The 16,744-nt window shown below is 38.0% G+C and overlaps 1 protein-coding gene across 1 annotated transcript; it reads left to right on the top strand.

The window, feature by feature from the left end:
* Positions 1 to 2,335: 2,335 nt before the first annotated feature.
* LOC111235000 (protein-tyrosine kinase 6-like) lies at positions 2,336 to 16,197 on the top strand. The gene is made up of 8 exons (XM_022763263.1): positions 2,336 to 2,910; positions 5,938 to 6,059; positions 7,887 to 8,050; positions 8,789 to 8,954; positions 12,995 to 13,156; positions 13,439 to 13,620; positions 13,711 to 13,864; positions 15,323 to 16,197. The coding sequence occupies exons 1-8, from the start codon at positions 2,492 to 2,494 to the stop codon at positions 15,502 to 15,504; spliced, it is 1,551 nt and encodes a 516-aa protein (XP_022618984.1). The 5' UTR covers positions 2,336 to 2,491; the 3' UTR covers positions 15,505 to 16,197.
* The last annotated feature ends 547 nt before the right edge of the window (positions 16,198 to 16,744 follow it).

Raw genomic sequence — 16,744 nt, 5'->3', positions numbered from 1 at the left:
TTCTTGACACTTTTAAGCCTTAATTAACTAAGATGTTTTTTGACATTTTTAAGCCTTACTACACTACGACATCTTGATAATATACGTTACTAAGACATTTTTTCATATTTTTATACTTTACTATACTATGACATTTTTTCATTTTTATGCCATACTATACTATGACGTTTTTTGACACTTTTAGGCCTTAATAAACTAACATGTTTTTTGACATATTTAGGCCCTAATATACTATGACATTTTGATAATATACGTTACTAAGACATTTTTTCATATTTTTATACTTTACTATACTATGACATTTTTTCATTTTTATGCCATACTATACTATGACGTTTTTTGACATTTTTAGGCCTTATCAAATTATGATGTTTTTTGAAATTTTTAGGCCCTACTATGCTATGACATCTTGATAGCATACACTACTAAGACATTTTTTCATATTTTTATACTTTACTATACTATGACATTTTTTCATTTTTATGCCATACTATACTATGACGTTTTTTGACATTTTTAGGCCTTATTAAATTATATTTTTTTACAAATTTCAAGCCTTACTATACTATGACATCTTGATACCATACATTGCTAAGACATTTTTTCATATTTTTATACTTTACTATACTAGGACATTTTTTCATTTTTATGCCATACTATACTATGACGTTTTTTCACATTTTTAGGCCTCATTAAATTATGATGTTTTTTGACATTTTTAGGCCTTACTATACTATGACATCTTGATACCATACATTACTAAGACATTTTTTCATATTTTTATACTTTACTATACTATGACATTTTTTCATTTTTATGCCATACTAAACTATGACGTTTTTTGACATTTTTAGGCCTTACTAAACTAGGATGTTTTTTGACATTTTTAAGTCTACTATACTATGACATCTTCATACTATACATTACTAAGACATTTTTTCATATTTTTTATACTATACTATGACATTTTTTCATTTTTATGCCACACTATACTATGATGTTTTTTGACATTTTTAGTCCTTATTAAATTATGATATTTTTTGACATTTGTAGGCCCTAATATACTATCACATCTTGATATCATACATTATTAAGACATTTTCACATATTTTTATACTTTACTATACTATGACATTTTTTCATTGTTATGCCATACTAAACTATGACGTTTTTTGACACTTTTAGGCCTTGTCTTTGAATGTTCTCATTCGTCCAGGTCATAGTTATCTCTCAAATTAAATCCAAGGCAACTGGACTTGTATTTGTCTGTGGAAGACGTTTCGCCTCTTATCCAAGCGGCTTCATCAGTTCATCATGTATTGGTCTCTAGTCCGCACTAGTCTAACGCCTTATTAAACTTAGATGTTTTTTGACATTTTTAGACCTTACTATACTATGACATCTTGATACCATACATTACTAAGACATTTTTTCATATTTTTATACTTTACTATACTATGACATTTTTTTATTTTTATGCCATACTACACTATGACTTTTTTTCTTATTTTTATGCCTTACTAAATTATGATATTTTTTGACATTGTTAGGCCTTACTATACTATGACATCTTAATATCATACATTACTTTGACATTTTTTCATTTTTTTGCCATACTATACTATGATATTTTATGATATTTTAATGCCTCACTATAGTTTGACCTATGTTGACACGTTATGCCATATCATACTATGATATTTTATGAAGCTTTTATGCCTTACTATACTGTGACTTTTGTTGACACTTCATGCCATATTATACTATGACATTTTTGACACTTTTTGGCATTGCACAGCAATTTCCCTCCTTATATGGACACTTCCCACCTATTAAGGACTTGTTCTATGTATGATTTAATAAATAATTCCTCTGGCCACTAACATATCTATCTATATACTTCTAACAGTAGATTATAAAAGAACCATTAAAGTCTAGTTATATTTTTACTTAAAAACACATCAGTACATCAGTCTTGGAAATCTGCTGCTACCTCATATGAGATAGTTATGATGTAAAACCTCTATAGTGGCTGGTGATTTAAAACATTAGAAACATCTCTCAATATAATGCAGTTCAGTTCGAGATTAGATTTTACAGGTGTATCTACTAAATTGGTCAGGGAGTGCATTTTTACCCATCTAGCAACTACATCCATTTACATATCTGTCCAACATATGACAACACAACACTACATATCCTACAGTATGTGCGTTATCCACCTGCCATTACCTAGTGTAAGATTTATGAGGCTTCTGTCAGATAGGCGGGGTTCACACGCATTTTATTATTGCCTGTCATGAGGAAGTTGTTGTCAGTCGTCTGAGCGCAGCAGAGACAGGATTAACCCTGCAGCAGGCTGCAGTTTCTCTCTGAGGCATTCCGAGGATTCCTGGAGCTCCAACCTCTCTACCTGTCCGACAGGTGCAGTCGACTGACTTGGTAACGCGCACAGAGGCAGACGGGTAAAGGAGGCTATTCATGGTTATCTATGGGTGAGTGTCTGCGGAGAGCTTGTCCATGTCTGGAAGCACTGTGGCAGAGGATCTTCAGTGACAAAAAGCCTTCTCCAGGAGGAGGAGTGAGTGGTGATAGTGGAGGAGGAGGAGGAGGAGGAGGAGGAAGAGACAGCAGCAGTGACGGCGGCGGTGAGGTGAGACCTCCGAGCCCGGCGCCGCCGTCGTCAAAGGAGAGACAACCCGAGCACAGCTCCATCTACACGGCGGTGTGGCCGTTTGAGGCCCGGCACGAGGATGAGCTGTCGTTCCAGGAGGGGGATCTGTTCAGCGTCATCAGCCGCAACGGGGACTGGTGGACCGCACGGAAAATCGACAAGAACGGGCGAGTCCTGGACACCGGGATAGTGCCCAACAACTACCTGGCCAGGGCCGAGTCACTGAGAATGCAACCGTGAGTGTTACAGAAACAAACTAGGGGAGACCGGGGATTGTTGTTACATTTTTGACATTTCTGAATGAATCTTGGAGCTCTTTTAAGCCAGTACATTCCAAAAACGTGTCTGCTATTAAATGATGTAGGTGTTATATCTGCAACAAACAGAAATGCATGGTCTAGTCCCAAACACAAGAAGTGAAATGTTACAATTCACCCCATAGTCCAGGACAGTTGTAACATATCCTAGGGTGAAATGTAACATGATATAAGGATTCTAACAAAAACTTTACATTGAGAGCTTTTTATTCAATACTTAAATGGCTTTTTAACATAATTGGTGTGCGCGTGCGTGCATGCGTGCTTGCTTGCATGTGCCTGCCAAGTATGTTATGTTAGTCACTATCAGTCATGGTAGTGATAAGACATTTGATAATAATAGACTAATAAAACTGAACAAAAGGTGCAGGTGTTCACAAGCTTCAACAACTGAACATTTGTGTATTGAGTGTGTGTATCTGTCTGTCAGTCAGTCAGTGTCTATGTGTTGCTGCTAACTAACCAAGACTTGTAGCAATGGACTACTGCTTAACTTACAGCTAAAACATTAGCACTGACAACTAGCATGAAAAATATCTAACATGACAAGTTTGAAAGAGTTTAACTACAAAGCAGGCTGCTATTACAAAAGTGAATCAAGTAAAAAATAAAAAATAAACTTTTTTCCTCAAAATTTGTTGTTATTTCCTTCTAAATTTGTCTGTGTCTGCCACAGGGTGCTACTTTCTCACATGTGGAGTAAGGACTACACTGAACATGTACAGAGTGAATCGGGTGATTTGTAACTTGTTCCTAATACGAGAAATTGGAAGTGTTAAAACTGACCCATGTTAAAACCATTGCCTGTCTCCCCAACTCTTTAACTGTAAACATATCTCATGCTTGTCTCCAGCCATTATCAACTTTACAACTTCAGCAGACCTGTGGGTCAACTCTGCTCCTTCTTACTGCTCCAATTCACTGCGCACTGACTTGTTCTGCACATAAACACAGTTTAACAGTTGAAAGTACAGCCCCTAATCTATCTCCAATCTATAATTCACTGCAGTGATTTTATAATAGATTGCAGCAGTTTAATGCAATCCATTTTGATGAAACCTCTGTTCTGCCTCCACTTCCATTAATCAGTATCTTGTTTACAGCTGAGGAATGTTTCAGCCTCATTTTTGACCACACTTAAGGTTAACAAGGAAATGTGTTATCATAACTGCTCTGGATAAAAAACAATGCATTGACTTCCCCATAACCTGCTGCTATGCTAAGTTCCCTCTGTCACTACAGCAAATGAGCATGAAGTTACAACTTCATACAATGAGATATCTCCTTTGATTTTTCTTATTATTCTGCATCAGGGCCTACAGTTTACCCCCCAGCCCTCAGCTGTAAATAACAGTGAGAAATGTCACCAACACCCTTCATAATGTCAGTCCCATATCTGTGTGTGTGTGTGTCTCTTAGCAGTGATGCAAACTGGGACACAAACATGATGACAGTCACTCACCACTTCTTGTTTTGTTTCTCTCTCTCTTACTCGCTCTCTATCTGTTTATTGCTTCAGCAGATTGAGAAGTGTGTAAACATGGTTACATGTCAGCAGGTGCTGCAATTAATTAGAGAGTTGCTCTTTTTTATTACTAAATTACCTTATCTTGTTTGTCATCCAGTTAAAAACCTATGCTTGATACAATACTAAGAAGATTAGTTACCATTATTATTTGAAAAAATTATTTTAATGGTTTGTTTTGGCGTATTTAAGAGTCAGGTTGGTTATTCTGCTTCCACCTCTGGTAATGTGTAAAACTGCAGCTAACAATTATTTTCATTATTGATTACGTTATCTAGTTATTATGTCACAGTTTTCTGAAGCCCAAATGACAGGTTCTTTGTTTTGTCCAAGGAGCTTTTCAAAAACTAAACCCATTGAGATCTTATTATTACCTGAGACAATAAAAGCAGTAAAATCCTCACAATTAAGAAGCCCTGGAATTGTGGGTAATGTTTGATATCTTTGCTTGAACATTGACTTCAATTATCAATCTTTCATCAGAGTAGTTGCTGATTATATTTCTGTTAAGTGACATTAATTCAGCTCTAGTAATGTGGATCACAATAAATGTCCAACCAATGAAAATTTGAGTCAGATTATGTGTTTGTGACAGGTTGCTGTACAACAAGTTAATAAAGTCAAGTGCCAATGTCTTACAATGTCTTAGATCAAACTAACAGTCTGGCTTCAGACAGATGTCTAAATTCATCTGTTGCACAAAGCTGTCGAGTTCTTGATCTGTCTAGTTCTTAGTTGCAGTTCATTTTTTTTCAAAACTAAAAAACCAAACAAACTTCTCAGTTCTGGAGGAATCCAACAGTTATAAGGACATTTTACCACAAAACTTTAGCAATAAGTCTTAAAGTACTAAATAAAATTCCTGTAGCATGAAGCCTCAGTGCAGACCTGTACCAGAGCTCATATACTGTTGATTCTTAATGAAGCAGGACTCAGTAGTCCTTTTTCCCCTATTATTATCATGGAAATATCGCTCTTAGTTCACAGAACACCAAAATTAACACAAAGACTTGTCTAAAATATCTAGTGAAACCAGCCACAGGATTTCCACAAACAACATAGACTAATTGTAAATATTAATTCAGTCAGACTTGCTGTAAGTCTACACTAGAGCCAAGTCTGTCACCAAAAAGGCACAGATATAAAACATTATTACAAAAGCATCATTGACAAAGTTCACTTATAAATACTAAAGATTAACTGGAGTTACTGTTCTGCAGCTGACATCAGCGTCGTCTTGTGACTCTAAGATACATTTTATGTGATTGAGAGACAAGAGGACAGTGCGGTGCATTCACTGCTGTTCCAACACAGCATTTAATAGCTGAGGTGATGATAACCTGAGGCAGAAAGCTTCTGAAGCCATGAAACCACATCCTAATAAGAATAACTTTGATTTATCTCTGTCTATATTGATCCAGATGGTTCTTTGGGACAATGAATCGCTTTGAGGCCCAAAGCCACCTGCTAGGACCAGGAAATGAAGAGGGAGCTTTCCTCATCCGACGCAGTGAGAAAGACAATGTTGGATATGTTCTTTCAGGTAAGACAAGAAGGGGAGGGGAGGGGTGAAGAAGAAAACCCCAAAAGAGCACAGGAAGCATATCATGTCAGTGTCAAAGAGTTTCACAAACAGAACAAACAAAGAGATCCAGGAAAGGGAGTTTGGTTGTTGGATGATCATCCAGCCAACAAGGAACGCTAACAAGAGATTTCCACACATACATTCTCAATATAGAAATAAAAATTCAATTCTAACACATTTGTAATGGTTCAGATGTCTCAAATAAGGCAGATAATGAGACTCCATAATGACCCTGTTCATGAGCCAAAAGTGAAACTCTTGCTGCACACTACACTCATTAAATTAAATTAATAGACATTTGGGAAATACTGTACATGCCTGTTGGCTTTCTTGCTAGATGAGAAGATTGATGCCACTCTCACATCTCTTTGTTCAACATGAAGCTACAGCCAGTTAGCATAGCTTAGCACAAAGACTGGAAACAGGGCAGACACCTAGCCAGGCTCTGCCCAATGACAAAATCCACCTACCAGCACCTCTAAAGCTCACTCATTAAAACGTTATATTTCATTTGTTTAATCCTACAAAAAACATGTAAAAATGGCAGTCCCCTGTTTTTCAGTGTTAATGTGTAACAGTGTTGGTCAACTGCTCACAGCCAAGAAATTGTCTGGAACTTACAGTAACTACCCATAAAACCATAAAATTGATGTTTCTGCCCTTCCATTTTATATGATATCAGAACACAGTAGAGTAGAGAGTAGTAGAAAAAGGAATGACGTTACCAGACATGGGTAGTTGTATGAATGTGTTAATTCAGTTTAACATTCTCTGACTGAACTGATGCGCTTCCAAAGAGCAGCAGCACAAGCGTAACCACAGAAAATGTCAGTGTTTGTGTTTGCCATCATTTCATGCAGTTTACTAATCCGTACCTTTCAACATAACCTAGTGGCTTCCAGAGTGGAGGGGCCAACGTATTATACTCCTATAATACAGTATTATACAATAATTCATCTGGCAAGAGGCAGGGTACACCATGACAGGTTGCCAGTCTATCACAGGATTAACTTCAGTTTGTGCTAATTACATATTATATAATAAGATTTTATCCCTATATGCATATCCCTATATGGATTTAAAGATTTGCATGAAGGCTAATTCTGATTTATTACAACTTTTCATAACTGTGTATCTGTCATTTGTATTTGTATTGTATAACAGTGCACTCACCAAGTCCATTGCTGTATAAACCATTAGTTTATCCAGAGTATATAAACCACTTGGTGGTAAAACCTAAAGTGAGAGCACCCAAAATGTTGGTAATAATCCCACATTGCACATGAAAACTGTCTGCACTGCTCACCTTTGTTTTCTCTTCAACAAAAAGGTGCTTTAGTCTGTTTATAACTTGTCTGACCACTAACACAAAATCATCGTTTACAGTTTCTTCTCCACTGGAAATATCGTCAGGGGCAAAAATGAAACCTTAATCTAAAATAAACATTTGAGAAACATTTACAGACAAACCAGTTTTGGGCTTTCCAACAGACATATTTAACTACAGCATTAAAAAACTGATAACAAAAAAAATTGGAATTACATTAAGTTCCTCTTGGACTGTGTGAAGTCAGTATTTCTCAGTTTCTCACTTCTCTTATATACTGGGAATGTTTTTTCCACATTTTAGACAATGATTTAATAATTAAAAAAACAAATGTTAATAGAGAAAAATGTAAGAGGATCTTTGGGTTTTATTTCTTAACCACATCTGCTTGTTCCTGTCTTTGTGTGTGTGTGTATGTGTGTGTGCGTGTGTGTGTGTGTGCGTATATATCTCTGCAGTGAGGTCAAGCGGTCGGGTGAAGCATTTTAAAATCCACCAAACAGATGAGGGTAATTTTCACGCGGACCACAATCACCACTTCAGCTCCCTGATCGACCTGGTGGAGCACTACAGCACCAACAGTCTGAACAACACAGGCCTACTGGGAAGCCCCTGCAAGAGGGTAGGGCGAGCTGTGGTTATGTCTTTTTTGCTTCATATGTTTGTTCCTCTTATTTCAGGAACAGTAAGTGTGGACATTAAGCTATGACGCCTAAGAAAAAAAATACACTCAAATACATTTGTTACCGATGCATCCTGTTATTCCATGTGTTTTTTACTTGCATGAGCCTGAACACAAAATTAGTTTTAGGAAATCATGCAATACAGATGCAGATGTAGGCAGGGAACTATAATGCAGCACTCGGTTCCAGATGCCTGTGACAGTACACTCAAATGTAAGTTTATTAGGGACACCTAGCTAAAACTAATGCAGTCTAACACAAGAGTCCTGCAATAAATCCTCCTTCATCAAGGTTTCAATGTTCAGTTGTTTAAACTTTGTTAAAGAGGTGTTGGGTCATTTTGAAGGATGTGGTCTGTGGTGCTGTTGAACTGCATTGTGTTTACGTTGACAGGCGTTCCTCTTATTTTGTCTAAGCCATTCAAATAAATGAGGGTAGGCCGAACAACAGACACACCTCTTTGTATAATGCAGCACAAACCGCAGCATCCAAAATGAGCGTACGGATGAATCTATTCAAAGAGTGTGACAGGTACATACAATACCCATTTAAATTGGGATGTATTACTGTATTTGTGTCCTGAAAGAGTGTGTGTGTGTGTGTGTGTGTGTGTGTGTGTGTGTGTGTGTGTGTGTGTGTGTGTGTGTGTGCGCGTGCGTGCGTGTTCCCTCCTTCAGAAAAAGCCCAACACCCCAGATTTGAATCATTTTACGGTGGATGAGTGGGAGCTCCCGAAAGAAGAGTTCACCCTGGAGGAGGAGCTGGGCAGTGGCTACTTTGCTGATGTCTACCGGGGGCACTGGAAAAACCACATCAATGTCGCCATCAAGATCATCAAAAGTGGTATTTCATCATCTCTGCTGATCTAATGACGGCTGACTTTAATAAATAGGTTTCTGATTATGATTATTATGAGGACTTGTTTGGTGCTAAGCTCCACAAATCACAAAAGCGAGATCAAGAGGGAAACATCTTTTTCTCCAACTACATTTTCATCTTTTTTTTCATTAGAGTGATCTAGTCAGATCACTGGGTTGTAATAAAGTGGTGTTTTTTGTTTAGGAATAGGTAAGGAAAAAATATCTGGTTTAAGATCTGACCACTGTGGACTCTGGTGAAGCTGCAGGTTTGACAGAAGTGAGACTGGGGGCTTTAAAAACTCATTACAATAATGCAGTTTTTTCCCACCCAGTAAAGAGACAGTTGCTGTGTCTCAATTCAGATACTTAAGTCACACTCACATGTAGTACACTGTGTACACAGTACACTCACTGGTGTAGTACGTGAATTTCGACAGGGAAGTGTTGTCCCAAATTAAACACTGCCATTGTGCACTCACTGGAAATGACGCAACAGGTGACTGCGATTGTCACCCGCCTGCTTTGCTCACTTTGCACCACTTATAGTGCACTGCATGTTGCGGTGTGTGTACTTGTGAATGTGAACACACGTAGGCACTCATAGCAATAGGAAGTGTGAGTATGGAAGTACGCAAATAGAGACACAGCAACACAGACTGAAGTGAGTCTGTGATCCACAGGTGTGCACAGCCTTGTTAATCCAGTTTTGACCCAGGTTTGTCTCAACAAAACTTTGCATGTGCTATATTAGAGGTAGTGGTGAAACAGTTAGTTCATTATTTTAGTTAGTAGACATGAAATAAAATTGGAGCCAATAATTTTGACTATTCATTATTTAAGTCACTTTATCAAGCAAAAACACCCTCCGCTTCCAGCTTTTCAAATGCAACACTTTTCATTTGATGTGAACAAAAACTGAAGTTCCTGATCTGTGTCTGCAGGATGTTATGCATTCCACTTGTGACACATGATTGGCTGATTGGATAATTACATGTATAAGCAGGTGTACAGGTGTTCTTCAAACAACAACATGAAACCAGGATGTACATTTTCAGGTTACTGTGACAGAGAAAACTGCTGAGGATTCTTTAATATAAACTATCCACTGAGTTGGAGATGACGTGAATATGTTGTGTCGCTAACTCATCAGCTGACTCATTGTGTGTTAATGTCTACTCGCAGCTGTCCAGCTGTTTCTTCTGCTTCCAGTATTTGTGCAAAACTAAGCTAAAGCCATCCTGGACCAATGATATTTCCTAAAAGCCCTCTTATGTAATTGGTTAAAGGTCTGACTCAGGTGTTTGAATCACAGCTGTTTATGCCCGTATAAATTGGAAAAATACAAATATGCATTGTCAATAACACGTTAGACCACATTTGAGTGAAACTGTAGGTGGTTTAACCAGTAAAGACTGAATGTGAGTGCGAGTTACCATGGTAATCCCCAATGATACACCGTCATACATAACTAGCAATACAGTCATCATTACAGTGGAATTTAAGGGACATATTTGGACTACTCATCAAAATTGACTGTTGTGCAACAATCAGTTAAATATTTTTGTTCTTTTTAAGTAGAAATTAATTTTTTGGTGTAAAGCATGTGTCAATGTTAACCTCACTATTATTTAAATAGTCACAATATGTTGGTCTCATTCACAACAACCGTAACAAACACTTGCAGGAAGTACAGTGACCATCACAGAAGCATGAAGCAAAGCAGCGAAAACTGTAGTCTGTACACAAGTGTATCACAGAGCTCAACACTAAGTGTACTGTTCACTGTAGTAAAACCCAGGATCCACTTGTCATTTTGATTTCAAAAGCATGCTGACGACATAAACAAGCTGGAGCAATTTGAGGTTGCTGTGACCAAACATGTTGTAACAGTAGCTCAGATGGGATATTGCTTTTATAAATGCACCAATACTGTGTGTGTCACAGACCTGCCATTTACATGCGTCTTCAGTGATCTGATCACAAGTGGTCAGTTCACACCTGGCTTTAAAGTGGGTCTTCACATGCATCTCGAGTGACCACTTGTGATCGGATCTCACTTCCTCACTTTATAAGCAAATAAACATCCATGTCATTGTGCTTGTGTGTATCAGTGAGAGAGAGAGAGAGCGAGCGAGCGAGAGAGAGAGAGCAGAGCAAAGTCGGGTTGAACAGCTGCTCACAGCTCTTAAAATGAAATAAGGTTTTATTCATTTGAAATAGTAAAATATTTTCAGTTCATTATCAAGCTGTGTTGGGACTAATTAAACTGTGGCAGAGGACGTCAGTACAGTAGGTGGCCCTTCAATGTGGCACATTTGTGTTCACACTGCTAAAGACGTCTTTCTTTTCCACACTGCAGTATTACAGACACTATCATGCCCTGTGCACCGTCTCTCTGTTCAGTCCCAGTTTCCGCTTACACTTGTAGACTGACCCTCAATCTTTGTTTCCATTTGTTTGACTATCATAAAGTTATCATCAAATATGATGACGTATGAAAACTGTTTTAACTAACAAACATCATTTACTGTAACAGCCCAAAAGATATTCAATCTACAATGGAATAAAACAAAGAAAGCTGGAATCAGAGAATGAGAGACAATTTTAGTTTCATTGTAGTTTATTTTAGTTTAGGCAAATAAACACGATTAATCAGTTACTGAAATTAGCAATCAACTAATTGATTAACCTACTAATAAGTCAATCACAGTGACTGCAGCTAATTTCTAGACCTCCTTCTGTCCAGTCTCCTGTAATTGACATATCAATATTGACGCTCTGACTTCTTAGTGATTGAGTTTGTTAACCATATAAAACCACGTAAAAAAAGACACTAGTAAAATTTAACCATAATGGATAAAAACTGTAGACTAATACCATATAGCTTTGTCCTGCTAAAAGCCAACTACACTAGCTTTGTTGCCATTTAGACTGTCCAAACAAAGAGGGTACAGTATCTGATTTTTATAGGTAGAGGGCCTCCAAAAAAAGCATCTATACTTATTTTTGTGGTTACTTGCTGTCATGCCTTTGTAAGGCAGTATAGCTCAGCATCTTTTTCTCTTTCATTCATGTAAACCAGACTGACAAAGACAACACCACCAGATCAGTATCACAACATCAGTGATGTTTTTAAGCAATTTTGTTTCTGTAGACAAATGTGAGTCTATGCACAATTCTGTGTGGGCTTGTTAGAATTACCTATACATTCATTCAATAAATATTCAGTCTAATAAATGCGGAATACTTTTAGAATCACACTGAATTTATGCCACATCCATTGTTATTTAATGTTCCGCTCAATGGGGGTCACAATACCTGATTTATTATCCGAATGATCAATGAGCATTTAGATGATCCGATGGATTTTCTGTGGCAAGTGAGATTTTTTTTGGTCAGTTGTGGTGCAGTTTGAGCAGTTCCACAGTCCAATTTCCTACATGGCTGCTGGCAATAGATCCGTTATAAACTGTAGTGAGTTTGTTTTAATATTAATGGAAGATTCCATTCATAGAAGATTTGGACAAAGTAATGCTGCCTTTCTCTCTTTTCCCCAAAGACAAATCCCTCACAATAATCTCACAACCGCATGCAAAGAGATTACCGTTGTGTGTCTCAGTGTACTGGCACTGCACAAAGTCACACTGCTTACTTGCAAAATACGCTGTATGATTACTACAGTTAGCATGATTTATTCGAAGACAAGACATGGTACCAAAACTGCACTTGTAATATCATTGTGATGCTTGAACATTTCTCTTCACCTAATGTTTGCAAAGCACGGAAAATCACATCTTTGACAGTTTCATTTTAAGTTCTGACTCACAGTATATTTAGTAAGCATCACAGTGCGTGTTCCTTTATAATGATGAGTATGTCATATTTGTCAAATGGTCAAGATTTCAAAGTGGTTTCCGTGGTTTTGTTTGTCTGGTTCCCCCTCCCCTGTTCTTATTTTGTCTCTGTTCCTCTTTATCTTTATTTCTTCATTCCTTTCAATTCTCTTTCTGACTCTTTCTCTAGATTCAGAGTTGAACCACCGTGAGTTTCAGAGGGAAGTCCAGATCCTAAAGAATCTCCGGCATCGTCACCTGATCTCCCTGTTTGCTGTGTGCACGGCCTCAGCACCATACTACATCATCACCGAGCTGATGGAGAAAGGCAGCCTGCTCCACTTCCTCAGAAGTAAACCTCAGTGTTATTCTAATGGTGTCTTTAGTAAGAACTAGTTGATGTCCTAGGGTTAGGGTGAGATTCGGTTATGGTAAGTTATTATTTGCCAAGCATGGTGTGATCTAAAACTTCAGTCAGTCTCTCAGTTTTGATGTTGTTTCTTTCACTTCTGCACTCAACTGCACCCAATTGCCATTTTATTAGGAAAAACATGCAGTCCTGCAATAAATCCTTAAGTTTCTTGTTGTGTCTGATTCTCTGTTGTTTTCTCTGTGTTTGTTTTCTCTGTCTCAGGTCCAGAGGGGCAGCTTCAAGACATTGCGTCACTCATTGACATGGGTGCCCAGGTGGCTGATGGGATGTCATACCTGGAGGAGCAAAACAGCATCCACAGAGACTTGGCGGCTCGAAACGTCCTGGTGGGAGGAGACTACATCTGTAAGGTGGCTGACTTTGGACTGGCCAGAGTGATCAAGGTACGTGTGGAGGGAGGAAGTGTTTCTGTGTCCTTCTTTTATGTGAAATAAAAAAATGAAGTTTTTAAAGACAAAAGGTTTTCCATCCAGGAGCCATTTTACATCACAGAAGATAAAAAGATTCCGTACAAGTGGAGCGCTCCCGAAGCCATCAGCCATGGAAAGTTCTCCAACAAGTCAGATGTCTGGTCTTTTGGGATCTTGCTCTTTGAGATAATCACCTATGGAGGTGTTCCTTACCCAGGTTGGTGGAATGACATGACATGTTTTTTTTGTTTTTTTTGTTTGTTTTTTAGTTCAAAAATATCTTTTAAAAGCACTTTCAGTTAATGATTAATGGTGATTATGAAATGAGATGAAGTCCTTGTGGAAAACATTTCTTGAATGTCTGGAGAGGTCAAAGTTTGCAAGAATGTCACCAGTTCAGTGCCATCGGGATAAAATATTTTACTTAGATTAATTAGATTAACTTTATTAATCCCACAACTGGGAAATTCACTCACCAAAGCAGAAAACAAACATCTATGGAATAAACATCTATGGAAATATACATCAAAAATACACCAAATATACACCAATATACACCCAATATACACCAATAAATACAATATACACAATACACACGATATGTACATGAAAAAGTGCAAGTTTGCACATGGTCAGGAAGAGCAGGAGTTGTAGAGTCTGACAGCTGCTGGAATGAAGGACCTGCGGAACCTCTCCTTCTTACAGCGAGGATGTAAAAGTCTGCTGCTGAAGAAGCTACTCAGAGACCCTACAGTGTCATGCAGGGGTGAGAGTTGTTGTTCATGATGGATGTCAGCTTAGCTAACGTCCTCCTCTCACTTACTTCCTCAATGGAGTCTAGGGGGCAGCCCAGGACAGAGCTCGCTTTCCGAGCTTCTTATCTGCTGTTCTCAGCATTCCTTGAACCATAGGGTAACTCATACCCCTATCAGACTGACTCTCGTAGTCCAACTGTGAACCAACCAAAAGATAGGTTCACATTTTTTAAATCTGTCTTAAAACAATACTTGCATAACCATATTTAAATTGACATGAGTTTTGTTTACAGTAGTCATCCTTCCTGTTCACACTGGCCATTAAAAATGAGTTATTTGCAAACTTTAGTTCTGATGGTGGCAAGCTTGAAAAATTCACGCAGCAACTACTGTCCTGTGTGCTGCTGTTACATTTCTGCTAAACCACAAAAAGTATACTGTACTGTGTTTAAATATATTTGCTAACCCTAGTCACTTACTTTCAGTTCCCTACAGCCTATACCCTAACACCTTTTGTAAAAATAGTGCAAGTTTCTTTATCTCATCACATTTATTGTTAGTCTTATGCTCTGTTCAAGCACCTTGGACATCTTGTATCTACTGTAAGGTTAGTCGTCTTTTTAGGGCTACATGGTTAATCCTTTCAAGATCACAATCTTGATTCATACCACGTTTGCATTAGCTGGAAGATATACCGCATCAAACCAAACACAGCACTGTAGTTGCTGTGTGAATTTTTCAAGCTCGCCACCATCAGAACTAAAGTTTGCAGGAGACTATGCTGAGAAAGGCCCCAGGTGTATCTACAGGTGTTTTAGTGGGAACAAATGTTAAACCTCACCTCAGCACTTCTGCACTTCTGTCCCAACTACATCCTCTTTCTTTACCTCCTTGACGCCATCCTTTGCTCTTTCCCTCAGCCTACAGCAACCAAGAAGTGTTCCATCAGGTTAGCAAAGGATACCGGATGCCAGCTCCAGCCAAATGCCCCGATTTTTTCTATCAAATCATGTTGAAATGTTGGAGTGCCCAACCAGATGACAGGCCACCGTTCAAGTCCCTCAGGGTCCAACTGGACAGCAGCTCCTACGAGCTGGAGTGACCTGCTCCTGATTCCTGCAGTACATGCTCAGCGCCACAGGGGGGCAGCAGAGACTGATACTGAGCAGGGATTGTGAGGACTCTTATTTAGAAACCAGAGAGTAAAACAATGTACAGGCTTTTCTGCAGAATGTGTGTGTTTGCACTATGCACATCTGCAAAGCCTGATGTATTTTGTTCAATCCACTACTTATGATTATTTTCTTTTTCACTTCATCATGATAATTCTTTGATAGTAGACTGAATATCTTTGGGGTTTTGTCTGTCAAGACAAAAAAAAAAAAGAAAGAAAAAATGTAAATTAAACATGTCAGCTTTGGCTTTGTGATGGACATTTTTCACCATTTTCTGACCAAATAATCAGTTATTCGAGACAACAATCAGCAGATTTATCGATAACGGGGAAAAAAAAGTTACATGCAAAAATGAAAATTTTCTAACTGAACCTATTACTGTTTGATATATGCAATGTCAGAAAATTTTTAACAATGCCCATCAAAAGCCCAATGTCTTTAAATGTTTTGTTTTTCCTCGAACAACAGAACAAAACCCATATATACAGTGTAAACATTATCTATAAAACAATATGAAAACAGAGAAAAGCAGCAAATCGTCACATTTGACAGGCTGGAACCAGAGAGTATTTTAAGTTTTTGATGAAATATTAAAATGTTCTGAGAGTTGTTATAATTTCCTACAGAATAATTTGTGTGGTCTCTTTGTTAAGATTTCTTTACAAAACCTTACAAACTCAAGCGCTTGAACATCAACAAGAGGGAAATTACAGACTTTTAAATGTGAAAGTAAGACGAAGGTTTGACAACATATTGTCAGGGTTTAATCCAAGCAAACGCACATGGATCATTTCCACAAAGCAGGCATGGTTCACACAGCGAGCAGCGAAAAGTCATGCAGGGTGTAGCAACCATTGGTATCAACTAAAAGGTCGAGGGTTAATGTGAATATTGAGGTTTGCTTATTTTGCATCTAGTTTGGAAACGTCACTTGACAAAACAATCTCACCTCAAGGTACATGTACGTGTCAGGGTCTGCAATATTTGTCTTTGTCCTCTAAGGGGCAGCACAGTCACAGTATTCGAGGAGCTTTTTTCCTCACTAAGGTATTGAAGGTCGGTTTTACTGCACTAATTCATCACAGTTCACTTTTATCTCTCAATACCAAGCCAGTCTTCTGACTGTTAGGGCCTGGAAATACTTAATCAACCAGAATCAAAAACATT

This window comes from Seriola dumerili, unplaced genomic scaffold, assembly GCF_002260705.1.
Source record: "Seriola dumerili isolate Sdu_G_001 unplaced genomic scaffold, Sdu_1.0 BDQW01000468.1, whole genome shotgun sequence".
In the NCBI taxonomy this organism is placed as follows: Eukaryota; Metazoa; Chordata; class Actinopteri; order Carangiformes; family Carangidae; genus Seriola; species Seriola dumerili.
Note: the sequence above shows the minus strand (reverse complement) of the source record. Positions and strands in the feature narration are given on the sequence as shown.